The sequence below is a fragment of the Haemaphysalis longicornis genome, unplaced genomic scaffold (assembly GCF_048455015.1).
Source record: "Haemaphysalis longicornis isolate Haplotype H1 unplaced genomic scaffold, Haemaphysalis longicornis Haplotype H1 scaffold_12, whole genome shotgun sequence".
NCBI classification, from domain to species: domain Eukaryota; kingdom Metazoa; phylum Arthropoda; class Arachnida; order Ixodida; family Ixodidae; genus Haemaphysalis; species Haemaphysalis longicornis.
In genome coordinates this window covers 109,174,370-109,201,002 of record NW_027526225.1, presented here as the reverse complement: position 1 = coordinate 109,201,002, position 26,633 = coordinate 109,174,370, and the positions used below count along the sequence as shown (strand labels likewise).

The 26,633-nt window shown below is 42.9% G+C and overlaps 1 protein-coding gene across 1 annotated transcript; it reads right to left on the bottom strand.

Annotated features, from left to right (window-relative positions):
* Positions 1 to 764: 764 nt before the first annotated feature.
* LOC144163218 (beta-galactosidase-like) lies at positions 765 to 24,328 on the bottom strand. Its single transcript, XM_077694076.1, has 3 exons — positions 22,666 to 24,328; positions 3,195 to 3,485; positions 765 to 1,033 (listed from the first exon to the last, which is right to left on the bottom strand). Exons 1-3 carry the CDS (start codon positions 24,124 to 24,126, stop codon positions 887 to 889), a joined length of 1,899 nt encoding a protein of 632 aa, XP_077550202.1. The 5' UTR covers positions 24,127 to 24,328; the 3' UTR covers positions 765 to 886.
* Positions 24,329 to 26,633: the final 2,305 nt, after the last annotated feature.

The window sequence follows — 26,633 nt, the reverse complement described above, 5'->3', positions numbered from 1 at the left end:
GAAGCAGGTTACGTGGGGAGGGGGGAAAGGGCGGGGAGCAGAGAACTGTGTCGTTCGACATTTCTTGCAGAGAAAGCTGATACGCCGCCAATATTTTAAAGACGATAGTCTTTGTTGGGCTACTTAAACGCAGAAATTTTGGTCTGTCTGTCTGCCTCTCTGTTTGTGACTCGATTGAGCCACCCGGCCAAAGCGGAAAAAAAAGTGCGTAATAGTTTTATTTACTCAAAGCCAAATCTATACGTCAACAAGAGCAAGACATTACGCAAATGTAAGGCAGCTAATCAATACATAGGTGACATTTGCAGTGTTCCTTTATTAAAAAATTCATGGATGTTTGTGTTTTGCGATGGCGAATGAAATATTACATCCACGGCAGAAAAGCGACGCCTGCTGTTGCCCGCGGCACCTCCTGGTGGCATATAAAAAAATCTAACGGCAACAGCAACGAAAGGTTCCAGTAGATAGGTTCCACGTTCAACTCGGAACGCTCGTGGTGTAGGTTGGCGTGGTTCTATAAACGTTGTAGCAGGGTGCCTCGATTCACCCGCGTCTCCACAGTACGGCAGCGCTGACATAGAGACACCCGACAAGCAGCAGCGGAAAGCGGTAAATTTAAATTGACTTGAGCAAACTTCTGGCGTGTTACCTTGGGAGGAACGAGACGGTAGAGGAACAGCATGAGAGGTGAGCGGGAAAGAGAACGGGGGCATTTACTTGGCAGGGGCGCCAGTCGACCATCGTCTTTCGTCGACATTTGCAACTAAAGGAACAGATACATGGCCGTTTTTTATTCGAATTGTGGTAGACGAGCATTGATGATGATGACCCCGAAATGTTAGTATGCTGGGCGTTCGTTGCTGGTGTGCGCGTGGGGGGCTGCGGATTATTCGGGTACGGGTCCGTCGATATTGGGCACGTCCACGAAGCTGACCGTACTGTTTCCCGCTGGCGCAGCCTCGGTCTCGAAGAGGAGAATGGTGTTTTGTTTCGGGTACGGATCCAGCAGCACACCGGGAACGTAGAGGGTGACCTGCGTAGTTAAAGGTAATCGAGAGCGTAAACAGTAAATCGTGTTATAAAAAATCGCGTTAAACGAAATCTGGCTTTATTCGAATTTATTCGAAGTGTTTTACGGCCCCACCCACAGTGAACTGAGAAAATCATCTCAGCCTTTCGTGAAGTGTCTCTCATAACGAAGCAACCAGCTTCCGTTCCCAATAACTTTGTACTAACGATGGGTTAGGTAGTTTAGCGATTTCATTATTTAATGTGGTTTAGTGACACGAAGGTTGACGCGAAGAGTTATTGTGAGAAGAAATTTCAGTTCACTTTTCTCAGGAAAACGGATGGGTTCTTTTGTTGCTTCAGCAATATAACAATGGAATCAACCAAGAAAACTTCCCTTTGCATGAATTGTCCAGGTAAAAAACTACAGGACGTATTTAGAATGTTTCACATGGTTCTTCACCAAGACACGTACAAATTATGATCGTCAGATGTTCTCTGATACCCAGCCCGAATTTGGAATACTATATATCTAGAATTAATCACTGTAAATTGTAAACCTTGTTGAACTGGAAAATATCTTTTATAATGTCGGGCTGTATATTTTTGTTGTCTCTGTGATGCTAACTGCTCTCACCGTGCATGTTGTACCCCAAAAGGTTGCTTCCAGTAATAAAATAAAGCCGAGAAGCTGTAGGCGACGCCAACCACAGTCAGACCTTTTCCCAGGCTTTTTGTTGGTGCTCCCAACATCTGTGCTATGTTGAATAAATGGGCTCTGACTTTTACAAATACCAAAACGATCCCGCCTGAGATAACAGGCCAGACTTCTTCTTGCTGCGATGCTCGGGTCTTTTATTCGTTTTTGTGTTCTCATTTCCCTCTTAAGTACGTTTCATGTCTCGGTTTCTTGGTAAGGGCTTCCTGGGGTGCTTTTGGGTTCTCGTAGCACCAAATGACGCTACTCGTTTATCAAGCCAAGTCTAACGACTGATTTATTGGCCGATTTTGTAGTATTCCCCTTATATGTGAGCTTGCGTCTTAGGCAGTTTCTTTTTGTGTTTTTTTTTTACTCATTATGAGCCCGCATACTTATTTATAAGATGGCAAGGTTCCTCACGATACTCTCTTTTGAGGTGCATGTTAGCAAACCTTAACTACTCTTTTTTCGGCCTCCTTTACTTCCCTAGGGCGCTCAAACCTCAGGTACAGAAGCCCACAATTTTAGTACCCTCAGCGCTCAAGCGTCGTGGTCGATTGGCTATAATTCCCGCCTCAGGAAACTTTCCGCGTCGCATATTTACGTTGCTGACAAGAGCGTTTTATTTTCTAAAAACGCGCTGAAATTGTCCTCGTACGCATGCGTGGATGGATGGTTGGTTCGGCACCACTGAAGACATTCCACGCCTCTTATATCCCACTACTCTAAAGACGCTAAGTAAAAAAAAGTATACTTTTTTTTCTGAAGGGGTTCAAGGTAATTTATATGGTTAAATTTCTTAACCATCTCGCTTAAACGTGAACAAGCCTCAAGAAACAACTAATCTGGTTGTATTATTAGCGAACAAGCACTATGAGGGTCAAAGAGTAGAAATCTGGGAACTCTGAAGTCTCTCCGCGTACTCTAAAGCTTAGCACGGAGTTACTTAATTACCTTAAAATTAACGCACACCTGCAGACACGCATTGCAGCAAGCAAGAATTTAAGCTGAGTCTTAAGTGCAAACCTTGAAGAGAAAGAAGCAAACGCCTGTTTGGAATAACACAACGACGCAGATAATTTCGTACCTATATATAATGAACCTGCATCCTGTCAACCCGTTAGTTTTTTCTTTCATCGGCTCAATAGTATTTCCAACACATTGTATTTTTTCGTATAAATAATCAACTGAAACTGAAACTGAAACTTCCGGCTACTACATTAGCGACATGAAGTGGCGGTGTTCGAAACAAACTCGTGTCTTCATATACCTCATTCGTTTGCACCATATTTAATTTAACCGCCCCGTATTATTCTGACAACCTAAACTGAATTTAGCCCTTTCAGAAGGACCCTTTTAAGATATCAAAATCACCGTCGAAAGCATAATGAATTTAGCATGTTTGCGGACCACGGTTGAATGAATCGGGACCAACGCAAGGCGAAACGTTGTTTCTTACGTGCCGCCAAACCGTCCTGAGACTCACCTGAGGCCCAATGCTGGGCCAGTAGCGACCCAAGTTGAAGTTGTTGACGAAGGCGACACCCTTTCCCCAGCCCGATGGGTCGAGGAAGGTGTCGAGCACTTGCTGGCCCTCGGGCAGAACGAAGTTCCCGAAGAATGCGCCGGGAGCAGAGCAGTGCCCTTGTGGCTCCATAGTTGAGGCTGCAAGGACGTCTGTGAGTTGCCTCACAGCCTCTGGATTGCTGAGCGGCAGGGCTTCCATCGTCCATCCGGTGAGCACGTGACCATCCAGGGTCACATCTCCGAGTATCCCCTGTGAAGGATGAGGACAGTGAATGCTCTTTAAAAAAAGGCCGTAAAAGACGGGTGGCGATTGATCGATTAACCTTCCGAATAATCGAATAATGGTTTACTCGCGATTAATTTTTTAACCGGTTAATCGCCTGAAGTCATGCGAGCAAACTGAAACAAGCGTTCCGTGCTGAAATTCTGCACAAGCGTGTCGAGGATCATAGTCGTGTTCAAATAACCCGCCTAACGCGACAAAAGAAAACGTTCTAATTATGCTGAGCGACGATAGCTCATACCGAAAGGTTATAGCTAAACGAGCTAGAAACTGGCTATGCTTAATACACATTTGCAAGGTACAAATATCGGCGCACGGGCGCTCGCACCATTTGGCCGCTGTATAAACTGACTCTGTCGTAAGTAAGCAGAGATTAACTTGCTTCCCTTGCATTCCCGATGTTCTTCATTCGAGAAAAGTGTCAGCGACGAATGCGGTGACAAATGTCTCTCCCGAATCAGTGCCATGATGGTGACCTGCTCATCTCATCTGGAATGTCTGCGATCAGGCGGCGAGAACATAGATAGTATTTTTATCATCATCGTCATTATTATTATTATTATTATTATTATTTATAAATGATGTCGCGACAATATTTAATGATTGTAATTTTCTTTTATATGCCGATGATGTAAAAATATTTAAATCTGTTTCCAACTCTGCCAGCTGTTCCGCTCTCCAGAGAGCAATCTCGTCCTTCTCGCATTGGTGCTCATGCAACAAACTTCTCATTAATACATCTAAAACTAAGGTAATGACATACACAAGAAAGACTGACATCTTGTTTCCCTATAACATCAACGGTGAATTACTCCCACGTGTGGTAGAGGTTAATGACCTAGGCGTCACTTTCGACAGTAAACTGAGCTTCTCTCCATATATTCAGGTAATTACTCGTAGAGCTCTTCGATCGCTTGGCGTTGTCTGTCGCGTGTCCAAGGAGTTCAAGGAGCCGATTTCTCTTCTCAAGCTCTACACAACTATATGTCGTCCTCAGCTTGAATATGCATCTGTTGTCTGGAATATCACGAGCAAAACAAACCGTAAGCTTGTAGAAAGGGTCCAAAATAAGTTCATATCTATCTTCAACCATCGCTTTGGCGATAGTAGTAATTATAACCCTGGATCGCCCTGTTCATTGACGCTATCATGCTTAACTTCCAGGCGGAACAAGGCTGATATTCTCTTCCTCTTTAAAATTATGCACGGCATAGTGTCTTGTGGTGAGCTGCTACAGCATGTTCGTCTTTATGTGCCGCAAAAGTGGACCAGGAAACATGATACCTTTTGCAACCCCAATTGTCTGCGTGTCTTGTGCCCTGTGTGCCGACTGCAATGCACGTACAATCGGTACTCGGATTACCTTGATATATTTAATGATTGCCCTACTCTGTTTCGCAAACATGTCTGTGAGTTTGTATTGGCGTAACTGCCAACTTTTGTTATTCTGCATTTGTCTTTTATCCTTGAGTTCATGGACTTAAATGACTTTCATTCCGTAACATCAACATAAGCTATCCTTTCGTTTTTTTTTTTTGTATTTTGTATTTTGTTTTGTATTTGAAAGATGTGTACATTATGTTTCGTGTGTTTCTGTTTCCGTGCGCCAGCACAAAGGCCGACCCCGGCTGTTCCTGGGCACTCAAATAAATGATTGATTCATTGATTGATTGATTGATTATTATTATTATTATTAGTGATTATTTTCCTCAAAATTACCATGTATATCGTAATGATCGTGCTTTAACGGGATGCAAAAAAAAGGGGGCGGGGTCCTTCTCGCCGTTGACAAATCTCTCCCGTGTGTGCTACGTAGCGATATTGATAACGCAGATGAGTCTTTATGGGTCGAAATTCATTTCTCTAAAACTGAAAAACTTCTAGTTGGTGTTTTTTACATTCCTCCTGATGTAGCTCCTGAGGCGTTCAATAAGTTAATCTCCTCCATTGAACAGGTGCTTATCACTCATGGCACCCGCAAAGTCCTCCTGCTTGGAGATTTTAATGCTCCTGGCGTGGAGTGGAGCCAGCTAACTTGTTCCCACTACAACCACCACATTGAACAGAAGGGTAATAGGTTGCTAGATTTTTTGGCTTTCACTTCTATGGCACAGTGTAATCGCATAAAAAATTGCAGTGGAAATATTCTGGACCTGTGCTTTTCGAACTTTGATGGCGTTAGTGTGTTGCACTCTGATTGTTCTTTAGTAATACCGGACAGATTTCATCCTCCTCTTTCTATTTCCTGTTGCCTCCCTTCATTGCTCCACCGTTCCGTAAATTCCAACAACACGCAACCTCATTACGCTTTCGCCAGGGGAGATTATGCTGGGCTGTATGGCTATTGTTCCGCTGCCCCTTGGTCGACCGTCATTGACCACACCGATGTCAATGAACAAGTCGACCGTTTCACAGAGATTGTGCTTTCGGGTATGAAGGAATACATCCCGCAATATTTACCGAGGAGGTTCAAGTTTCCACACTGGTTTTCTTCTGAATTGCGGGATGCCCTGAAACTCAAGGAACGTGCGCACAGAAAGATGAAGCGCTCTGGTGCCAACCAGTTTGCTCAGGAATTCCGGCGCCTACGTGCCCTATGTAAAATATTGCACAAACGTGATCATACTTCGTACCTGGCATCGGTAGAAACTAAAGCAACTCACCAACCGGGAGCCTTCTGGAAATACATTCATTCTAGATCTAGTACAACTAAAGATTCTATTCGTCTTCTAGACTCCAACGGCGATGAGGTTGTCAAGGTGGCCGACTGCTTTGCTCGTCAATTTTCTTCTTTTTTTGGGATTAGCGGTGGTAGTGACAACAGCAGCGCCCCTTGTCACCAGGGCGAGAACTCCGGTTGTTTACAACTGGACGAGAACATCATTCGGACCAGCATTAAGCGGCTCAAGCCCTCGCCTTCTTGTGGGCCAGATGGTATTCCTGCTGCAATCCTAAAAACATATGCAAATATATTCGTTCCTGTGTTCACTTCAATATTTAATAACTGTCTCCGGTCGGGAACGTTTCCTCGCTCATGGAAAATCTCTCGCGTATTCCCTGTTTTCAAGTCAGGCCTAAAAACTGATGCTATAAACTATAGGCCTGTCTCGCTGCTTTGCTCTGCCTCTAAAATTTTCGAGTTATCTCTTCATACGGTCTTGTCTTTCTCATTTAAACATGTCCTCATTCCTAATCAACATGGATTTATGCGTGGTCGTTCAACTTCCACGAACCTTGTATGCTTCATGGAGCAGGCTGTCCCAGCAATCGTTGGTAGAAGCCAACTGGATGTGGTCTACTGTGACATGAGCAAAGCCTTTGATGTTGTCAACCACTCGTTATTGCTTGCAAAGCTCACTCTGTTAGATGTACACGCTTCTTTGGTGGGTCTTATACGTTGCTATCTCAAGGAGCGATATTGCTATGTAAGTGTTAACGGTCAAACATCATTTAGGTACAAAGCAACCAGTGGTGTACCCCAAGGCTCCGTTCTGGGTCCCCTTCTTTTTTCCATTTTCATTAACGATGTTGCTTCTGCCATTCAAAATTCTTCTTTTTTGTTGTACGCTGATGATATAAAAATCTTTAGAGAAGTGCGTAGTGTTCAGGACTGTAATTCTCTTCAGGTTGATATTGTGTCATTCCATCGTTGGTGCACCAAAAACGACCTTATTTTGAACCCTTCAAAAACTAAATTTGTCTCCTATAGTAGAAAAACTCAACAGCTGCAATACCCTTATGAAATTGCAGGCACCACACTGCCGAGGGTGACCGAAACTCGGGACTTGGGAGTACTTTTTGATTCTCCTCTGACTTTCTCTTCCCACATTGCACAAATTACCCGTCGGTCTCTTCGTTGTCTGGGTGCTGTTTGCAGGTATTCTAGAGAGTTTAAAGGTCCGCTTCCTTTCTTAAAGTTGTATTCGGCTCTCTGCTTACCTCTTCTTGAATACGGGTCTGTTGTCTGGAATGGAACTTGCAAGTCCAATAGTGACCGCATCGAAAGGGTTCAAAATAAGTTCCTTTCTATCTTTAGGCACCGTTTCCGTCATGTACAAGAAGACGCAAACGGCAGCATGTCTTGTCTCAAAAGTATTTCTTCCCTTTGGTGTCGACGAATGAGAGCTGACATTATCTTTCTTTATAAACTTCTTCATGGTGATATTTTGTGTGATGACTTGGTTGCACTTATCAATGTCAACTTGCCGAACAAACTTTTCCGAAGATTTCGAACTTTCAGAACAGATGCTTTAAGTAGACGACACTCGTCCATCTGCAGAATACAATGTGCATATAACGAATATTCCGATCGTCTTGATATATTCCAGAGCTCTTTGTCTTTGTTCTCTAATGAATTGAAAACTGTTGTAGCTTAAGTGCCTTTATGTCATTTATGTGCCGTATTTCTGTTCCATATTTATTTTATTCAAATCATCATCTTGCTTGTTTGTTTTTCACTTTTCCTGATTTTGTGTTGCTTGAATTTCTGTCGGTTTAAGTGTCAGTGCTTGTAATGCTGAACTTCGTTTTTCCATTTTGAAACTTCCTAACATTTTGTTACAAAACCTTTGTTTGATGTGTATAATCTATCTCCGTCATGCTCATTGAGTATTTGCTTGTGTATTTTCAATTTTTCACGTGCCTTCATCGTTTTTGCTGGCCGGGTGTCATGGCTTCTAACACTAGGCTTCCTTTTTTTTTTTTTGCTGTTTTGCATTCTGGGATCTCTGTAACTATTTTTACCGTATTGTTTCTTTCATATATATGGTTTTCTGTGTTTTGTTGTCTTGATTTTAGTTTGTTTTTATGAGTGCTTGTATATGGTGTACCAGTACCAAGACCCTAGGGTTGTTCCTGGGCACCAAAAATAAAGGTTGATTGATTGATTGATTGATTGATTATTATTATTATTATTATTATTATTATTATTATTATTATTATTATTATTATTATTATTATTATTATTATTATTATTATTATTATTATTATTACCTCGCTACGCTTTCGCCCGGGGAGATTACGTTGGGCTGTATGATTACTTTTCTGCTGTCCCTTGGTCGACAGTCATTGACGAACCTGATGTCAATGAACAAGTTGACCGTTTTACTGAGATTGTACTTTTGGGTATGAAGAAATACATCCCGCAATATTTACCAAAGAAGTTCAAATTCCCACACTGGTTTTCTTCTGAATTGCGGGATGCCCTTAAACTCAAAGAACGTGCGCATAGAAAGATGAAGCGCTCTGGTGCGAACCAGTTCACTCAGGAGTTTCGGCGCCTACGTGCCTTATGCAAAATATTGCACAAGCGTGATCATGCTTCGTACCTGGCATCAGTAGAAGCTAAAGCAACCCATCAACCGGGAGCCTTCTGGAAGTACATTCATTCAAGATCTAGTAAAACTAAAGAATCTATTCGTTTACTAGACTCCAACGGCAATGAGGTTGCGGAGGTGGCCGACTGCTTTGCTCGTCAGTTTTCTTCTTTTTTTGGAATTAGCGGTGGCAGTGATAACAGTAGCGCCCCTTGTCACCAGGGCGGTAACTCTGGTTGTTTCCAACTGGATGAGAACATCGTGCGGACCAGTATCAAGCGGCTAAAGCCCTCGCTTTCTTGTGGACCAGATGGTATTCCTGGCGCCATTCTAAAAACGTATGCAAACATATTCGTTCCAGTGTTCACTTCAATGTTTAATAACTGTCTCCGGTCTGGCACGTTCCCTCGCTCATGGAAAATCTCTCGCGTATTCCCTGTATTCAAGTCAGGCCCAAAAACTGATGCCATAAACTATAGGCCAGTCTCGCTCCTTTGTTCTGCCTCTAAACTATTCGAGTTATCTCTTCATATGGTGTTGTCTTTCTCACTTAAACACGTCCTCATTCCTAATCAACATGGCTTTATGCGTGGTCGTTCAACTTCCACAAACCTCGCGTGCTTCATGGAGCAGGCTGTCCCAGCAATCGTTGGTAGAAGCCAGCTTGATGTGGTCTACTGTGACATGAGCAAGGCCTTTGATGTAGTCAACCACTCGTTATTGCTTGCCAAGCTCATTCTGTTAGATGTCCACGCTTCTTTGGTGGGTCTTATACGTTGCTATCTCCAGCAGCGATATTGCTATGTAAGTGTTAACGGTCAAACTTCATTTAGGTACAAAGCAACAAGTGGTGTACCCCAGGGATCTGTTCTGGGTCCCCTTCTTTTCTCCATTTTCATTAACGATGTTGCTTCTGTAATTCAAAATTCTTTTTTGTTGTATGCTGATGATATGAAAATCTTTAGAGAAGTGCGCAATATTCATGACTGTAATTATCTTCAGGCTGATATTGCGTCATTCCATCGTTGGTGCACCAAAAACGACCTAATTTTGAACCCCTCAAAAACGAAAGTTGTCTCCTATAGTAGAAAAACTCAACAGATGCAATACTCTTATAAAATTGCAAGCACTGCATTGCCGAGGGTGACTGAAATTCGAGACTTGGGAGTACTATTTGATTCTTCTCTGACTTTCTCTTCCCACGTTACACAAATTACCCGTCGCTCTCTTCGATGTCTGGGTGCTGTTTGCAGGTATTCTAGAGAGTTTAAAGGTCCTCTTCCTTTTTTAAAGTTGTATTCGGCTCTCTGCCTACCTCTTCTCGAATACGGCTCTGTTGTTTGGAATGGAACTTGCAAGTCCAATAGTGACCGTATCGAAAGAGTTCAAAATAAGTTCCTCTTTATCTTTAAGCACCGCTTCCGTCATGTGCTAGAAGACGCTAACGGCAGTGTGCCTTTTCTGAAAAGTCTTCCTTCCCTTCGGTGTCGACGAATGCGAGCTGATATTATCTTTCTTTATAAACTTCTTCATGGGGATATTTTGTGTGACGACTTGGTTACACTTATCAATGTCAACTTGCCGAACAAACTTTTCCGAACATTTCGAACTTTTAGAACAGATGCTTTAAGTAGAAGACGCTCGTCCATCTGCAGAATACAATGTGCATATAATGAATATTCTGATCGTCTTGATATATTTCAGAGCTCTTTTTCTTTGTTCTCAAACGACTTGAAAACTGTTGTAGCTTAAGTGCCTTTAGTCATTGCAAATTTATGTGCTGTATTTATTTTAGGCAAATCATGTTCTTGTTTGTTTGTTTTTCACATTTCCTGGTTTTGCGTTGCTTGAATTTCTGTAGGTTTGAGTGCCAGTGCTTGTAATGCTGAACTTCTTTCAAAGTTGAAACTTCCGAACATTTTGTTATAAAACCTTCGTGTTATGCGTATAACTTATCGCTGTCATGTTCAGTGAGTATTTCCTGTTTTTCACGTGCCTTGAACATTTCGCTGTCCGAGTGTCATGGCTTGCAACGCTAGGTCTCCTGTTTCTTTTCTTTTCTTTTCTTTTTTTTTTGCTGTTTTGCTTTCTGAGATTACTGTAACTATCTTTACTTTATTGTTTCTTTCATGCATACAGTTGTGTGTGTTGTGTTGTCTTGATTTTAGTTTGTTTTTATGTACGATTTGTATATGGTGTACCAGTACCAAGACCCTAGGGTTGTTCCTGGGCACCGAAAATAAAGGTTGATTGATTGATTGATTGATTGATTATTATTATTATTATTATTATTATTATTATTATTATTATTATTACCAGAACTGCATGCAAAAGTAGATTCGCTGCTCCTCCTCAGAACGGAATTTGTAGGGCTGTCTAAGCATGTCCAAGAATTGCAGGAATCGGTGGAATTCACCTCCAAACAGTATGATACCATACTAGATCAAGTGAAAGCTAACCAACAGCAAATGTCGAAAGGGGAGGAAGAGATCGATGCCTTGAAAAAGACTGTGTTTGAGCAAGCAATGCAGATACAGCGGCTACAGGAAGACCAGAACGAAAGCGAACAGTACAGTCGCAGAGCAAACCTGGAGATCCATGGTTTGCCTTTCGAGAAAGATGAAGACTTAAAAGATGAGCTTTCGAAACTAGCAGTCGCACTGAAGTTGCCGAACTTCTCTCTCTCCGATGTGTTGGCAATTCACAGGCTTCCTTCTAAACGTGACACTGTACCTGTAGTTCTCGTGCGATTCGCGTCACTTTCGGTCAAAGAGTCTTGGTCTGCTGCACGCGGTTCACTCAGGCAATTGCACCAGTCTGGGGCACTGCCTAAACTGTTTTTCAATGACAACCTGACAAAGTTCAATCGTGATCTGTTCTGGCACGCGAGGACTGTAGCAAAAGACAAAGGCTATCTCTTCGCTTGGGTGAAGACGGGAAAAATCTATGTTAAAAAGACTGAAGATGCTCCACTCCTCCGAATAAGCAAACTGTCCGACATCGCTAAAATACAATAAACTTCATGGCTCTTGCTTCTAAAGAGCTTGCTAACTTCAGCGTCCTACGGGATACGCTTCGCAGCAGTAAATCAGGTCTTGAGTTTACAATTATTAGCATAAATATTCGCAGCATGCGTAAGTACTGGGACGAATTCAAACATATCGCTGAATCAGCATCTGAGCTTATAGATGTGTTTGTTATAACCGAAATAAATATTCCTCAATCCTGTGTTAGTTTGTTCACCTTGCCAAGCTACCGTTCCCACTTTGTAACTCGAACAGGCCGCCGAGGCGGAGGCATTGCTATCTTTGTTCGCGATCATTTCGAGGTAACTGATATTGATGTAACCTTCACTCATGCAGAATGTTTAGCTATTAGACTGGCAAATGGCGCAATATCTATGGTACTTTTTACAATTTACCGTCCTCCTTCATGCAGTGCAACTAGATTTTTGCTTGAATTAGGGGAAACGCTTAAAAAATTCGGCGCAGCGGATCAATTATGTTTAGTCGGCGACTTAAATATAAATATATTGTGTCCTGTCCAACCTATTGTTGCTGACTATTTGGGATTACTTTCGTCACACGGTCTTGAGTGCACTGTAAATGTTCCTACGCGTGAAGAAGTGGTGTGTGATAAGCTGGTTACATCGTGCTTGGATCATATCTTTGTCAGGGCCGAAAACTTTTCTTTTGCTTCCTACGTCATCACTAAAAAGTTGGCTGATCATTATTTTGTGGCCTGTCGCCTTTCGGCTAACTCTGCTTCATCTAGAGCATATACTGTGGAAGGAAATTCAGATAGCGACGTTCGTTTTTCTTTCGTGAACAAAAATAAGTTTGATAGTTTGGTGTCTAACTTCAATTGGTCGGCGTTAATGCTGAACGGTTCCCCTGGTACGGTTTATGAACACTTATGTGAACAGCTGAAAACTTTCGAACGTTCCAGCACGGTTTTAGTGTCCAAAAAGCGCCGTAAGGATTGCTGCTGGATAACTTCCGAGGTGATGCAGGCTATCTCGTACAGAGATTGGTTGTGGAAACGGGTTAAGCGGTCACCTGGAGACCATGAGTTGCGCATAATTTATAAAACCGCACGTAATAGGGTCGTCGCCCTCTTACGAGCGGCCAAGCGCCGGCATTACTTTAAACAATTTAATCAACATTCAAAGAATCCGAGGAAGACCTGGTCTCTTGTGAACGCTTTACGCGGTCATGTGAGCAATAGGTGTTCCATTTTTTCATCGTTCCATGATGATCCGATTGATGTAGCAAATGAGTTTAATCGGGCTTTTAGAAACGTACCTGAACCCTCGGAACTTTCTGGTGGGCCCTGTACACTTAAAGACTCCATTCCCTCGTCATCGTTTTTACCTCGTTTATCCAAATCTGACCTCAAAACCATTGTGTTCAGTTTTCGTTCGAATAAGCCTGCCGGTTTGGACGGTATGTCTATTGATACACTTCGTAGAAATTTCGAGCCTTTAGCAGATGTCGTTCTTTTCATTTTAAATGGCTTCATAAACGGTGCAGATATTCCCATGGCATTAAAAACTGCTATTGTACGTCCTCTCCACAAAGCAGGTCCGAAAGATAATGTAAACTCATATAGGCCCATTTCTATACTGCCCATCCTGTCTCAAATATTAGAAAAATTTCTTCTGGTAACGATGTCCTCCTTTCTTGAAAAATTTTTCGTAATTTCACCTCGGCAGTTTGGGTTCGTTGCCGGACGTGGAACTATTACACTGTTGGAAGAATTTGCGGACGAACTGTACTCCGCTTTTGAATGCAATCTCTTCGCCTGTGCTTTATTTTTAGATATAACAAAAGCGTTTGACTCTGTTTGCCATAAAATATTGTTACGCAAACTATACTTATTAGGTTTCCGGGGGCCGTTTTACGATCTACTAAATCAATATCTATGCGGTCGATTTCAGGTTGTTGCTACAGATAACCATTCAGAATTCAGCACTCCTTTGCCTTTATTAACCGGTGTACCACAGGGTTCAATTTTATCTCCACTCCTCTTCAATCTTTACATGAATGATTTTCCTTCGGCAATTGCTAAATGTAAAGTCTTTCAGTACGCCGATGACACAGTTTTACTTTCAAAGCATCTCAACTATGGAAGAGCGGTAAATGTTTTACAAAGTGACATAAATAACGCGGTACGTTGGTTTTCTCAAAATCGCATTACTATAAATTCCAACAAAACTAAAATGATTTGCTTTCGAAATCCATTGAAAACTACATTGATCAATATTCCTGTATATTTACATGACCATCACCATCCTTGCCAATGTAATGTGGTTGAATATGTCAAGTATTTAGGAATTTTTTTTGACTGTGCATTGACGTGGCAACACCATTTATCGTATGTTTGTGGTAAGCTTCGTAAGGTGGCGTGTGTACTATTTAATATGAAAACTTTTGTTCCCATGCATGTTAAGAAAAGTATCGCGCATGCTCTCGCATATAGTGTTTTAAGATATGGCATTACCATTTTTGGTAGCTGTTCTTCACGTTGGAAAACTCGAGTTGATTCTGTCCTGAAAAACATATTAAAATCTATAGCTTATGGTTCTCCTATGTACAATTCTACAGACATTTTCAAAGCGTTGTACTTGCCTTCATTTGATAGTCTTGTTGTACAAACTGTAGTAACCACTCACTTTTGGGAGTCTGATTTTAAGGTTGAAAACAAGCCTGTTAGATTTGTGCGTTCGCAACCTCGTTTTGTTGTTCCTCGTTCACGTACTCGGTACGGTACGGCACGAAGATGTGTTTATGTAGCCAAAATATTTAATGAGTTGCCGGAAGAAATTTTTTCGGCCTCTTCAAAAAGGCAACTTAAGAAAACTTTGAATGATTACATGGTACAGTTTCCTGATTGTTTGTAAATTTTGTATCTCTCATTATACGCATACTTATCTTGTTAGGTGGCTATGTTTTGTTGATATCTAGATGACATTATGTACTTATTTGCCTTTTTTTTCTTTCGCTTCGTCGACTTGCCGGGCCCAGTCCCTCAAGCCTAAGTAGGCTTTGACGGGCCCGCTACTCTGTACTTGCACAAATATGGGCAATAAAGTATTATTATTATTAATATTATTATTATTATTATTATTATTACTTCTGTAGAAGAAATTTGCGCTTCACACCAAAATCACCAGTTTATCATTCTGGGGGATTTCAATGCACCTGGTGTACAATGGGACAGTCTAACTAACCATCATTACAATTATTACGTACAGCAAAAATCTCGCATTGTTTTAGACTTCCTAGATTTCACATCCATGACACAACTGAATAACATCAAAAACTGCTCCGAAAATATCTTAGACCTCTGCTTCTCAAACATTCAGAACGCGCGAGTATCAATGGTGGATATCTCTCTTGTCAAACCCGACAAGCTTCATCCTCCATTTTCAGTTTCGGCTCCCTTTTCGATTCGGCATTGTGGTACCTCACTAAAGTATAATGAACTCTCTCCCTTCTGTTATGCACGTGGGGATTACATTGGCTTGTATAGCTTTTTTTCTTCGTTTGATTGGTCGGAAATTCAAGAACTCCCTGATTGCAATGCACAGGTCGAACGGTTCACCGAAATTGTCAAAAGCGGTATGGACCAATTTATTCCCAAGTATAAACCAAACCACTCCAAGCACCCACATTGGTTTTCGAAAGAACTTCGTACGACTCTTAAATTAAAAGACCGCTGCCACAGAAAGTATAAGAAAACCGGGAGTGACGAATGGAAACAGAACTTCTGCTCTTACCGTAAATTATGTAAAAACCTTTATGAGCGGGACCAGCGCTCCTATCTCGATTCTGTAGAGAGTAGTGCGAATTCTCAGCCTGAAACATTTTGGAGATACATCCGGTCCCGTAAGAACAACTCACATGATCTTATCAATCTTGTAGATTCCTCTGGGGAAGAAGTTCATAATGTCGCCAACCACTTTGCTGAGCACTTCAGTGCCACATGCGGCCAGCGTGACGTCTCTGAAATGAACATATTGTTAAATCGCGTGCAGGGCTCTAGCTTAGTGCTTTTGGACGAGCAGTTGGTTTTGGAGAGCCTAAAGCGCATGAAACCGTCATTGTCGTGCGGAGCTGACGGAATACCTCCAGCTATTCTCAAAACATACGGCAGCATTTTTGTACCTGTTTTGACGGTGATATTTAACCAGTGTCTAAAAACAAACGTGTTTCCTCTCGCGTGGAAAATTTCTCGAGTGCGTCCTATTTTCAAGTCAGGCTCGAAATCGGATGCAACAAACTACAGAGCAATTTCTCTCCTTTGTGCTTGTTCCAAGCTGTTTGAGACAGCGCTGTACAAATTACTGTCAAGTTCTGTACAGAATCTTCTTGTAAGTAAACAGCACGGCTTTATATCAGGAAGGTCGACAACGACTAATCTCTCCTGCTTCATGGAGCAGGCCTCGGCAGCCATTTCTGAGAGGGGCCAGCTCGACGTTGTCTACTGTGATCTGAGCAAAGCATTTGACGTTGTTTGCCACACGCTGTTACTTAAAAAGCTTTTACAGGTAGGAATTGATACACCACTCGTGGCATTGTTGGAAAGTTATCTAGATAACCGGTTCAGTTTCGTTAGCGTTAACGGGCAGACGTCTGCTCTGTACAGATCAACAAGCGGTGTGCCTCAAGGCTCCGTGTTGGGGCCTCTCTTGTTCTCCATTTTTGTTAATGATGTGTCAGCCGCAATTAAGATGTCTTCTTTTCTTCTTTACGCTGACGACATTAAAATATTCAGACGGATTGAGTCCATTAATGACTGCATTGACCTGGAGCAAGATATATCCTCATTTTCCAAGTGGTGCTCAGACAATAGATTAAATCTTAACTCTACAAAAACAAAGGTCATGTCTTATAGCAGGAAAACGAACCGCACTTTATTTTGCTACAGTATTAACGGCGGTTACTTGTCTAGAGTTGAAGAGATCAGAGACCTCGGCGTGCTTTTCGACAGTGCCTTAACTTTCTCACCTCATGTCACTCAACTTACTAGGCGGGCGCTACGCTCTCTTGGGGCTGTTTGCAGGTTTTCTCGAGAATTCCGGTTTCCTTCTTAATTCCTAAAACTATTCAGAACGCTTTGTATTCCGCAACTAGAATATGCTTCTGTCGTTTGGAATGGAACCTGTAGTTCCAACTGTCAACGTATAGAGCGTGTACAAACCAAATTTGCATCAATATTTAGGCATCGTTTTCCTTCGGAGCCTATCCCTATAACGGTTTCTCTAAGTTCCCGGCGGACCCACTCAGACCTTCTTTTCATGTACAAATTGCTTCATGGTATTATTTTATGCCCGGAACTACTTGAATCAATCAGTTTTCGCGTTCCACAAAAAGCTACAAGGCTCGCCCACCCTTTTAAAGCAGCTGGAGCTCTCAGCACACGTTCTCCTCTTCAAAGGATGCAGCATCTGCATAATGTTCACTCCGAGAAGCTCGATATCTTTCAGCGTCCTCTTCGGGAGTTTTTGGCCGGGTTGTCAGCTCTGACACACTAGGTTCATCTTGGCAGTGCTCTTTTTCTTCACTTATCGTCCTGACGTGTGCATTGACTTCACCGAGCTTGTTCTTGTTCCTGTTATTCGTGTATTGTGCTGATACTGCGACTGTAATTATCGTAGAATTTTTCTTTTTCTGCCACTTTTATCATTAAAAGTTGCCATATTCACTTCATGCGTCCATTTGAAACTGAAAATGTACGCTTCCCGAATCTTGTAAAAACTTTCTTCTTTTCACTCACCCTTCCGTATAGTTACGCTTATTGTAAGATGTCTTCTTGCAATTGACCAGACATTACAGTTTCTATTGATTGTGTAATGTTGCCTAAAATTACACTATGGTATTTTTATTCTTCTTTGAAGTTGTAGCTTCTTCATATTTTTTGCTCGCTCACTGTTCTTTTGCCAGCTGTTGATGCATTTCATTGCTGTCTTATACCTTTTCTGTGCGCCAGCATGACTTGATTGTGTAAACTCGGTTGGATTGCACTATTTTATTACTAATCTTCTTTGCCGTTTTTTGTAAGTCTTTCTGTCTTTTTTTCTCTTTTTTTTTTGCTCACTGAGTGTTTATTAGCAAATTGTTGATGTACTACAGTGCTGCATTTTCCCCTCTGAGTGCTCCAGCACGAAGGCCTCCGCTGTTCCTGGGCACTATAATAAACATTGATTGATTGATTGATTGATTGATTGATTATTATCAGTTCCTGTATTTTGTTTCATACATTCATGTTTAATTGAAGCTTTGTGTTTTCTCCTATATCTGCGAATATGTTTTTATGTCTGCTTGCTTCACCCAACTGTTGTGACCATTGTTCTATATACTTTTGCCATTGATCCACCATTAGAGTTTCTTAATCTTCTAATTGTGGCTGGAATACCTTTTTTATTATCCTTAGGATTTTACTGCTCTTTTTTTTTCTTTGCTCGTTCTTCTCGTTGACTGTTTATATTGTGAGTTGCTCCTGTATATTAGTGCCGCATTTTGTCTTCCTCAGTGCGCCAGAACCAAGGCCTCGGCTGTTCCTGGGCACTCTAATAAACATTGATTGATTGATTGATTGTTTGATTGATTGATTATTATTATTATTATTATTATTTTCCCCTTATTCCATGTCTGGTTTTCTTTACATGTACATTCCTTCCATGCTCCTTTTCTTACATACAAGCTATCTTGATTCGCTCCGTTTCCGTGCCACTAAACTTTAACATTTATGTATATTTTTGAAATTATCTCTGTATGACGACCACTGGCGTGATGTCACATGCCTTACTGCAAGGCACTGTACTTGCTTTTGTATGTGTGTGTTTGTGTTTTCTGTTGGTGCATGTATATTCTGGTGTACGACTCTGTGTAATTTTTGTGTGCGTGTGTCAGTATCGCTGTCCTCTAATTGCATTACGTGTGAGGTGGGGGCATCTTACATTGCCTGTTTTTTCTTTCTATTTTCTTCGTGTGCCAGCACAAAGGCCCTCCGGCTGTTCCTGGGCACGTCAATAAACGATTGATTGATTGATTGATTGATTGATTGATTGATTGATTGATTGATTGATTGATTGATTGATTGATTGATTGATTGATTGATTGATTGATTGATTGATTGATTGATTATTATTGTTGTTGTTGTTATGATTATAATATTATTGTAAACGTTCTTAAAATGTTATTTCTGGTTATTTTTCTTCATAAGCCAATGCAACCAATTATTCTATTAATTAACCGATTAAAGCCAAACGATAAATCTGATTAAAATTTTTAACCAATGCCCAGCCTAGGGCCGTATTTAGAAACTCCTTACGAACCATACTACCCCGGGGTAACGTACGTAGGCTTTGCCACTAGCAACTGCATGGTTAAGAAACTAACTAAATGTAGGAAGTAGTACTCACTAGATCAACATTCTGCTTATGACAAAGTTATGCATGGCCACTTAGAAAGCGCATGTAGCTCAAAAGGGTTTTATCGCTGGTAATTTACTAGTTAAGGTAGTGGTGCTTACTGCCTGCTTCAGATAGTAACCCTGACTAGGGCTGCATTTACTACCTGCACTTACTAAGAAATCATTTATAATGGGACTGGTTACTTTTTAGTCTTCGATTAGTGAATTCTACAGCCTTTTTTTTTTTTTAAGCGTGAACGCTCTCGACGTTTTCAAAACTGGCGCCAGTAAACTGCGAGAAGTGGCGCTCTTCGATTTCGAGTCTCGCCCTTTCCGCGGATAGCCCACGGCGTAACCCTACGGTCCTCCGTGCAGTGGGAATATATAGGAAAAACGAATGTGGGGTTGCTTTTGCAGGGGTCCCTGTTGAATACGGAAGTGATAATCGAAGAGCCCCAACTTGGCGGGATGAGAAGCTGAATGGCAGGGCAAAGCGCACTCGATCGAGAGAAAACCATCTCGATAAGCACTTTTGAGGAGGCTATCTGGCAGGTTGTACATTAATCTCATAAACGTAGAACGAGTGTGCTATAGTCAACCTGTAGGCCAAGACACTGGGTTCCTCATTGACCAAAATGTACGTCGTATGGAACTTCGAAAAAACACCAGCTTTACCTGACCTCTGAAATTTCAGCAGCTAAAGTATCCTCCAACAACCCAGCACAAGTTTCATGAAGAAAATTGTCTCTAAACTTTAGGTGGGTGCCTGTCGCCGGTAATTGCACTGACGCTCGCTGTATATTGGCGGTCAGCGCGAACACAGGCGGCGCTGCGAAGCGCGCCCCCGTGACGACAGCTTAGGGATTCTCGCATTTGTCGTCTGCTTCACTCAGGATCGCTCTCCCTGCTGTTTCTTTGCGCTCGGTCAACGTCTGATGCTTGTCCGCACCAGAATTGGCGTGTGGGTAACTTTTATCATAATAATAGGCTTAAAATCGCATACACTAAAATCGCATACACAATTAAAGTATAGTTTTGGATACCGCTACGGGAGAAACATTGCCGACGCCACCCCATTCCTTGCGAAGCCGGTCGTGTGCGGAGCGCGAAGAGTCCGAGCTGGGCGTCAGCTTCTCATGTAAGCATTCGAACAAAAGGAACAGTCAGCTGCTAATAACCGACAACAGCGAAAATGGAAGACCAAAACAAATTCTAGCCCTTCAGGGCTGTCGGCTTTAGCAGAAGGCATCACGATTCCCGGTTATCATATGTAAGGTAAAACAGTTTTTGCAACCTTGCCGAATGCTCGAACGCGTTTTGTCACACCACTTTACGTTGTCAAGGCATGAAAGTTTGCCGACATGCACTATAGACTGCAAAAACTGTAGGTTGAGTTCCAAATAACCCAGTGTGTATATACGCGCGTGCTGATTCTATACCAGGCATCTAACCAGTATGGAGGTTTATTGAGCAAAACGAGTCACGTCTTCGTTAAATTTATAGTAACACATATATGTTTGTTAAGACCTGGAGGGATATTTCGGAACATTTTGCGCAGCCATACCTTCCCGATATTCGGATATGCGTTATAGGAAAACTGCACTCAGAGGAGGAGGAGGAGTAAGGAGAGGAGGGGAAAACCTTATTTAACAATAAATAAATCTGGTTAGTGGGACGGGTCCTCAGTCCAGGACAAGAGAGTAAAAGTAAATTTCTTCAAATCATAGAACGCCATCCCGAGTAGAATAGGATTTGTTCTTCGGGCCTGGAAGGGTTGAAAAGCAATAAAGAGCTACTTGGAATTCTTCTTCGGTTTCGAGTCTTGTAATATATGCAGGTATACTATTTATTACGTTAGTTAGCGAGTATATCATGCCTTCAACACCGTAATCATTTCATCATTGTTCGAGTTGAGAATCAGTTCGTTATGATATCGATATAATTACGATAGAAATTCGGAGCACAAAAGCCGCCTTCGAGTACTGTGGACCACGTTGTTTAGGGCGCGATCGCGGTTGCGTAGCACAAACCTTCTCATTGTATTTGCATGTGAATAAACAAAGCACGCTGTGGATATGCACCTTCTTGCACACAGCCATAATGAAAGCCAATTTGTGAAGAAGGGAATGTATGCCATACAAAATGGAGGAAATATCCACACGACCTTTGTGAGGCTCCCAAACATCCCGAAACCTCCTAATAAGAAGTTGGTGACGGCGCAGAAAAATTAATGCGTTGGGCAAAAAAAAAAGCAAGAAACATTAATCCGATACAAGACAAAAACGAAAGAAACAGAAGAAAGCGGCTTTCTTTCCTGCTGTGCGATGAGCGTGTAGAGGCCGCTGCTTGGTGCGTAGTATTAGACTGTTGAGTCTTCATAGGAGCATCTCAAAAGTACTGCAGGGAAGCCTACGCATTTTGAATACTTATCGAGAAGCTCTGATCGCTGATCCTCGCGATTAAGCAAGAAAGGATGAGTTACACACGATCTTCTGACCGATACTCTCAAGAAAGTTGTTCTCTATCTCTTCGTGTGTTGCAAACTTGTGGGGGATACAGCTTCAAATTATTCAGATGCGTCAGAAGCTGGCAAAATAACTCAGTCGCTAGAAATACGCTTTTTAACGCACTACAGCAACGAAGCGGGCGATTTCTAGCCCAGGCACTGTTGCCCCTCACAAGCGGAATGTAGCAGACGACAGCGGCGCGAATCCCTAAGCCGACGTCAGAGCCAGGGGGCGCCACTCAAAGATCTCACCGCCAATACGGTGTTCAATTTTAGCAGACGTAATAGAAAAAGGTTAAAACCAGGTGCAACATAGTTTTCTTCACGCGCGTACATATGTCTTCCCCTGCCAAAAAACTCGATTGTAACAAAAGTAATTCGTATAACTAAACGAGCATTTTAACTGTAAATTTTGCCCCCGCGATTATGTCAAGAGATTTTCCGCGAGAACTAAATACAGGTTGCAGACTAAAAAAAAAATACCCGCATTTCCCTTCCGTTTTAGGAAATATGCATCCAATTAGGTTGCCTGTAAATTCATGGGCGTTACGCGTCACGTTTCGCAAGTGATGTTCGGCGCTCAATGTGCCCTTGAATCTTGGCAATGGAGCAAAATTTTGCACGCTCATCTCTTTTGTCTAAAACCTAATCCTCATAGTTTTCGATTTGAGCTAGCGTAAACTTAGCCAATATATTTTTTCTTAATTCAGTAAATTACTGAGCATCATCGTGTTTTATTGTTTGCGGTTAGACACATTAACACATGCAAAACAGGACGCGAATTTACCTTTCACCTCATTCCGTTTTTTTTTTTTTTGTAATTTGCAGCAGATAAGATCGCACGCCCGTTTAATCTGGTACCAATCGAGTAAGATGATTACAGAAAAAAACAAATATGCCAACTCACCTTCATGTCATGGTTACCGGCTCCGTAGTTCACTCTCCCCGTGTTTTCAACAAGAATAGTAACGTTCTCTCCTTTGCGCACAATAACAGGTATGTCGTAGACACCCTGATCTTTGCTCAGCACAGTTCGGGTTTGCGCCGTGAACACGTAGCCTCGATTCTTGATTCCCGGCACCGTCAGATTGGCCGGGCTCCTGGGACCAAACTGCACCGTCGCGGTGTACAGCACGTAACCGAAGGCCTGACCAAGCTCCTCGAAGCTCTTGGGATGCTCAGACGTCACCGGCACGATGTAGCCTCGCTCCCGAAGAAAGGCAAGGATGGCTTCCAAAGATGCGCATGATAGTTCCACGGGGCCAAGTTTAAGCTTAGGAGCCGGGACCGGCAAAGTCCCGTTGGGAAGAGGGAGGTACCGCCCGACTACGTCCCTTATCTTGAAGTATGTATCCGTGGGATCGCCAGCCTCGGTGAGGGGCGCGCCGTAGTCGTAGCTGGTCGGCTGCGGGTGGGCAAGCGCGCCGTTCGTGAACGCGAAGTTCGTGCCACCGTGGAACATGTAGAAGTTCACTGATGCGTTGAACTGCAAGATTTCCTCGAAGGTCTTCAGCACCTTACCTTGATCGACCCTGACGTGCGGCCTGCCCCAGAGGTCATTCCAACCGGGATAGTACTCGGTCACTATGAGAGGTCCCTTCTGCATCGCCCTCCGGACGGTTGCAAATTCTTTTGAGACGGTCGCCGCAGAGCCAAATTCGGCCGTCACTAGTGTGCCTTCCACGTAGTCGCACTTGTAGATCGCGTCTCCCGGAGCGTCCGTCCTGAAAAGCACTACATCTTGTCCCAAATGGTGCCTTGTAATGTAGGCGAGGTGTTCCATATACCCTCGGTCGCAGGCAAAGTACTGCCCGTACTCGTTCTCAACTTGCACGGTGATGATGGGACCGCCGTTCTTGTAGAGGTACGGCTCAACCATCGGAAGCAGGACATTGAACCATCTGTCCACTGCCGCGATGTAAGAAGCGTCCGAAGTCCTGTACTTCATGTTGGGGTTCACCCTCAGCAACCAATATGGTAGACCTCCGTTGTCCCTTTCGGCGCATATGTAAGGTCCTGGCCGGAACACAACGGAGAGTCCGACCTCTTTCGCTGTGTCCAAGAAGCTCTTGAGGTCGTAATCGCCTTCAAAGTTGTACTTTCCTGGTTCAGGTTCGTGGCCACTCCACTCGATGTATGTCTGCAGGGCGTTGAGACCGGCTACCCTCATCTTTTCCATGCGATCTTTCCAGTACGGCTTGGGAACCCGGAAGTAGTGGAGGGAACCGGAAACATAGCGGAAAGGTTGGCCATCCTTGAGGAACTGGTTGTTTTCGTAGTCGACTGTGAAGGATCGAGCCATTGGGGAGCTCTTAACCGCCAAAAATAACCTCACGAGCAAAACGAAGAGAACGCAGAAACGCGACATTTTAGTGGGCGTATCGAGGACGCTCGCGGTAATGTGGCAATTTGGCAAAGGCGATCGAGTTCTCCTTTTCGCTTTTCTGTTGCTTATCAGTGGTCGAGAGGGGAGTGAAGACGACGGGCAACGGCGAGAGATCACGTGGGAGAGGACGAAGATACCTGCTATCGCTTTGCCATTTGGAGTTGCACGCCAGTAAAAACTATCTTAGCCCCTTCCCAATCACCGTTTTTGACGTGCGCGAGGTCTCAAATCACGTAATAAGAGAATGTGCGGGGTATACAGCACCTTGGACGCCCTTCCTAGTGTTCCTGGGCCCGCCGCTTTCTTGGAGACTAACACTAAGGGACCTTTTAGGCCTCTGGACAAACTCTAAACGAGCATCCCGAGTGACAAAAGCTGTATTGACTTTCCTGAGGACTCGATCTTCTTCTTCTTCTCTTTTTTTAATAGCACGTACCCACTGAGCGGAATTGGCCAAGGCCTGAGGTTTGTCTAATAATTTAAAAAGTGTTCTTTATAATTGGAATATAATGATAAAAAAACTATACTTCTTAAGGGAGGGGCCAGATAAATGATTGGACGAATCCGCTAGCATACAATTCTTCCGGTAGCCGGGATGAATTCGTGAAGGAGAAAGTAAATTTTTTTGCTTGCTTTTCCAAGGCAGCTAGCACCGAATAAAAAAGAACTGAAGTTTTTAGTTTAAGTCTAAGGCGCTCGAACGGGAGAGTATGGTAACGTTTCCCCTGGACATGACGGTGTAACTTGGAAACACCTCCGCAACTTGCCGAAGACTTCCCTTGTTGTCTTACTTGACCATGTTAACCGCTGCTGGGAAACTGGTGAAGTTCCTGAACCTCTTAAGTTAACTCTCATCTTCCCTATTCCTAAACCCAATAAGCCTGGTACTTGCCCAACTGACCTCACAAACCTCCGCCCCATCTCGCTCACTCCTGTGTTCTGTAAACTCATAGAACGGCTCATAAATAACCGTATGACCCATTACCTGGAATATGTACGGCCATACTTTCATCCTGCGCAGACTGGCTTCCGCCCAAACCTGAGCACTCACCATAGCCTCTGGCTATTACGCCGAGTGATAAATCGCTCCCATTATAACCACTCTCCTCCCGACCTGATACTAGCAGTGGACATACGTAAGGCTTTTGATCGCGTCAGCCAATCCGCCATACTAGAAGAACTGGCACACGCCTACCCAAGCGCCCGGGCTCAAATCTGGATCCGCAACTTCCTGAACGCTCGTCCAATACGAATTCAAGGATCGCACCCAGGCTGGAGTCCTCGCACATACTACCTTGACCGCTGGGTACCTCAGGGATCCATATTTTCTCCGATCCTATTTAACCTCGCCATGGCGAGGGTAGCTCGAAATCTCGAGCGTGACTCTGCTGCCCGCTTCACAATATATGCTGATGACGTAACCATATGGACTGAATCAGCCGACTTTTTATGCCCGGAAGACATGCAAAGCGAACTCCAAGCCGCAGTAAATAGCCTTGAATGCTCCTTGGCCACTCTTGGTCTCGAATTGGCCCCTGAAAAAACCGAATTCTTACCCGTATTTGGCCACAAACCCCCTCCGCACTATAATCCTCTAACTCTTCTTCTCACCGGTACCCCTATAACCGCTAGTTTCCAACCCATGCGATTACTCGGAATCCCAATCGGACACAAAAATATGGCTACAACAACTCAAACCTAAATGGAAAACATTTCAACATGCCATACGTCGCCTGTCGAACAAATTTGGTGGAGCAAGCCAGAAGGCTTGCTCTTCCTTCCTGTTACTCACGGTGTACCTCAGGGTAGCATACTGGGTCCACTGTTATTCAATACCTATATAAATGACATTGTCCTGATTGATCCCGAAGTTAAATTTATGATCTACGCCGACGATACCACTTTTACAGTCTCTGGTTCTAATTTAGATCGGATAATTTTAAAATGCAATGAACTTCTCAATAAGATATCATTGTGGTCCAAAATAAATAAACTCAAAATTAATCCCAATGAAACCAAGGCCATCATATTCCGTGCTAAAAACAAACAAATTTCCTCGTCTTACCACCTTAGTTATGAACATCAGCCTGTGGAAATTGTCAGTGACCACAAAATTCTAGGGGTATATTTTTCTTCAAACTTGAATTGGGACACTCACATTGATTCTCTTAGTAAAAAGTTATCTGCAGTGACAGGGGTACTGTCGCGCTGCTGTAGTATTCTTCCGCAGCAAGCAAAGCTTCAAATTTACTATGCTTTATTTTACTCACACATAAATTACTGCAACCTGGTTTGGGCTACCACAACTAAAAGAAATATGAATAGGATTGTCACTATACAAAAAAGAATAATACGACAAATATCAAATCTTAAACGCACCGACACGACAAAAGAGGCATTTCTAGTGAATAATGTACTTCGCGCCGATAAAATGTATGAGTTTCGATTATTACAGATCTTTAATTGCTCCTCACCTCAAATCGTTAATT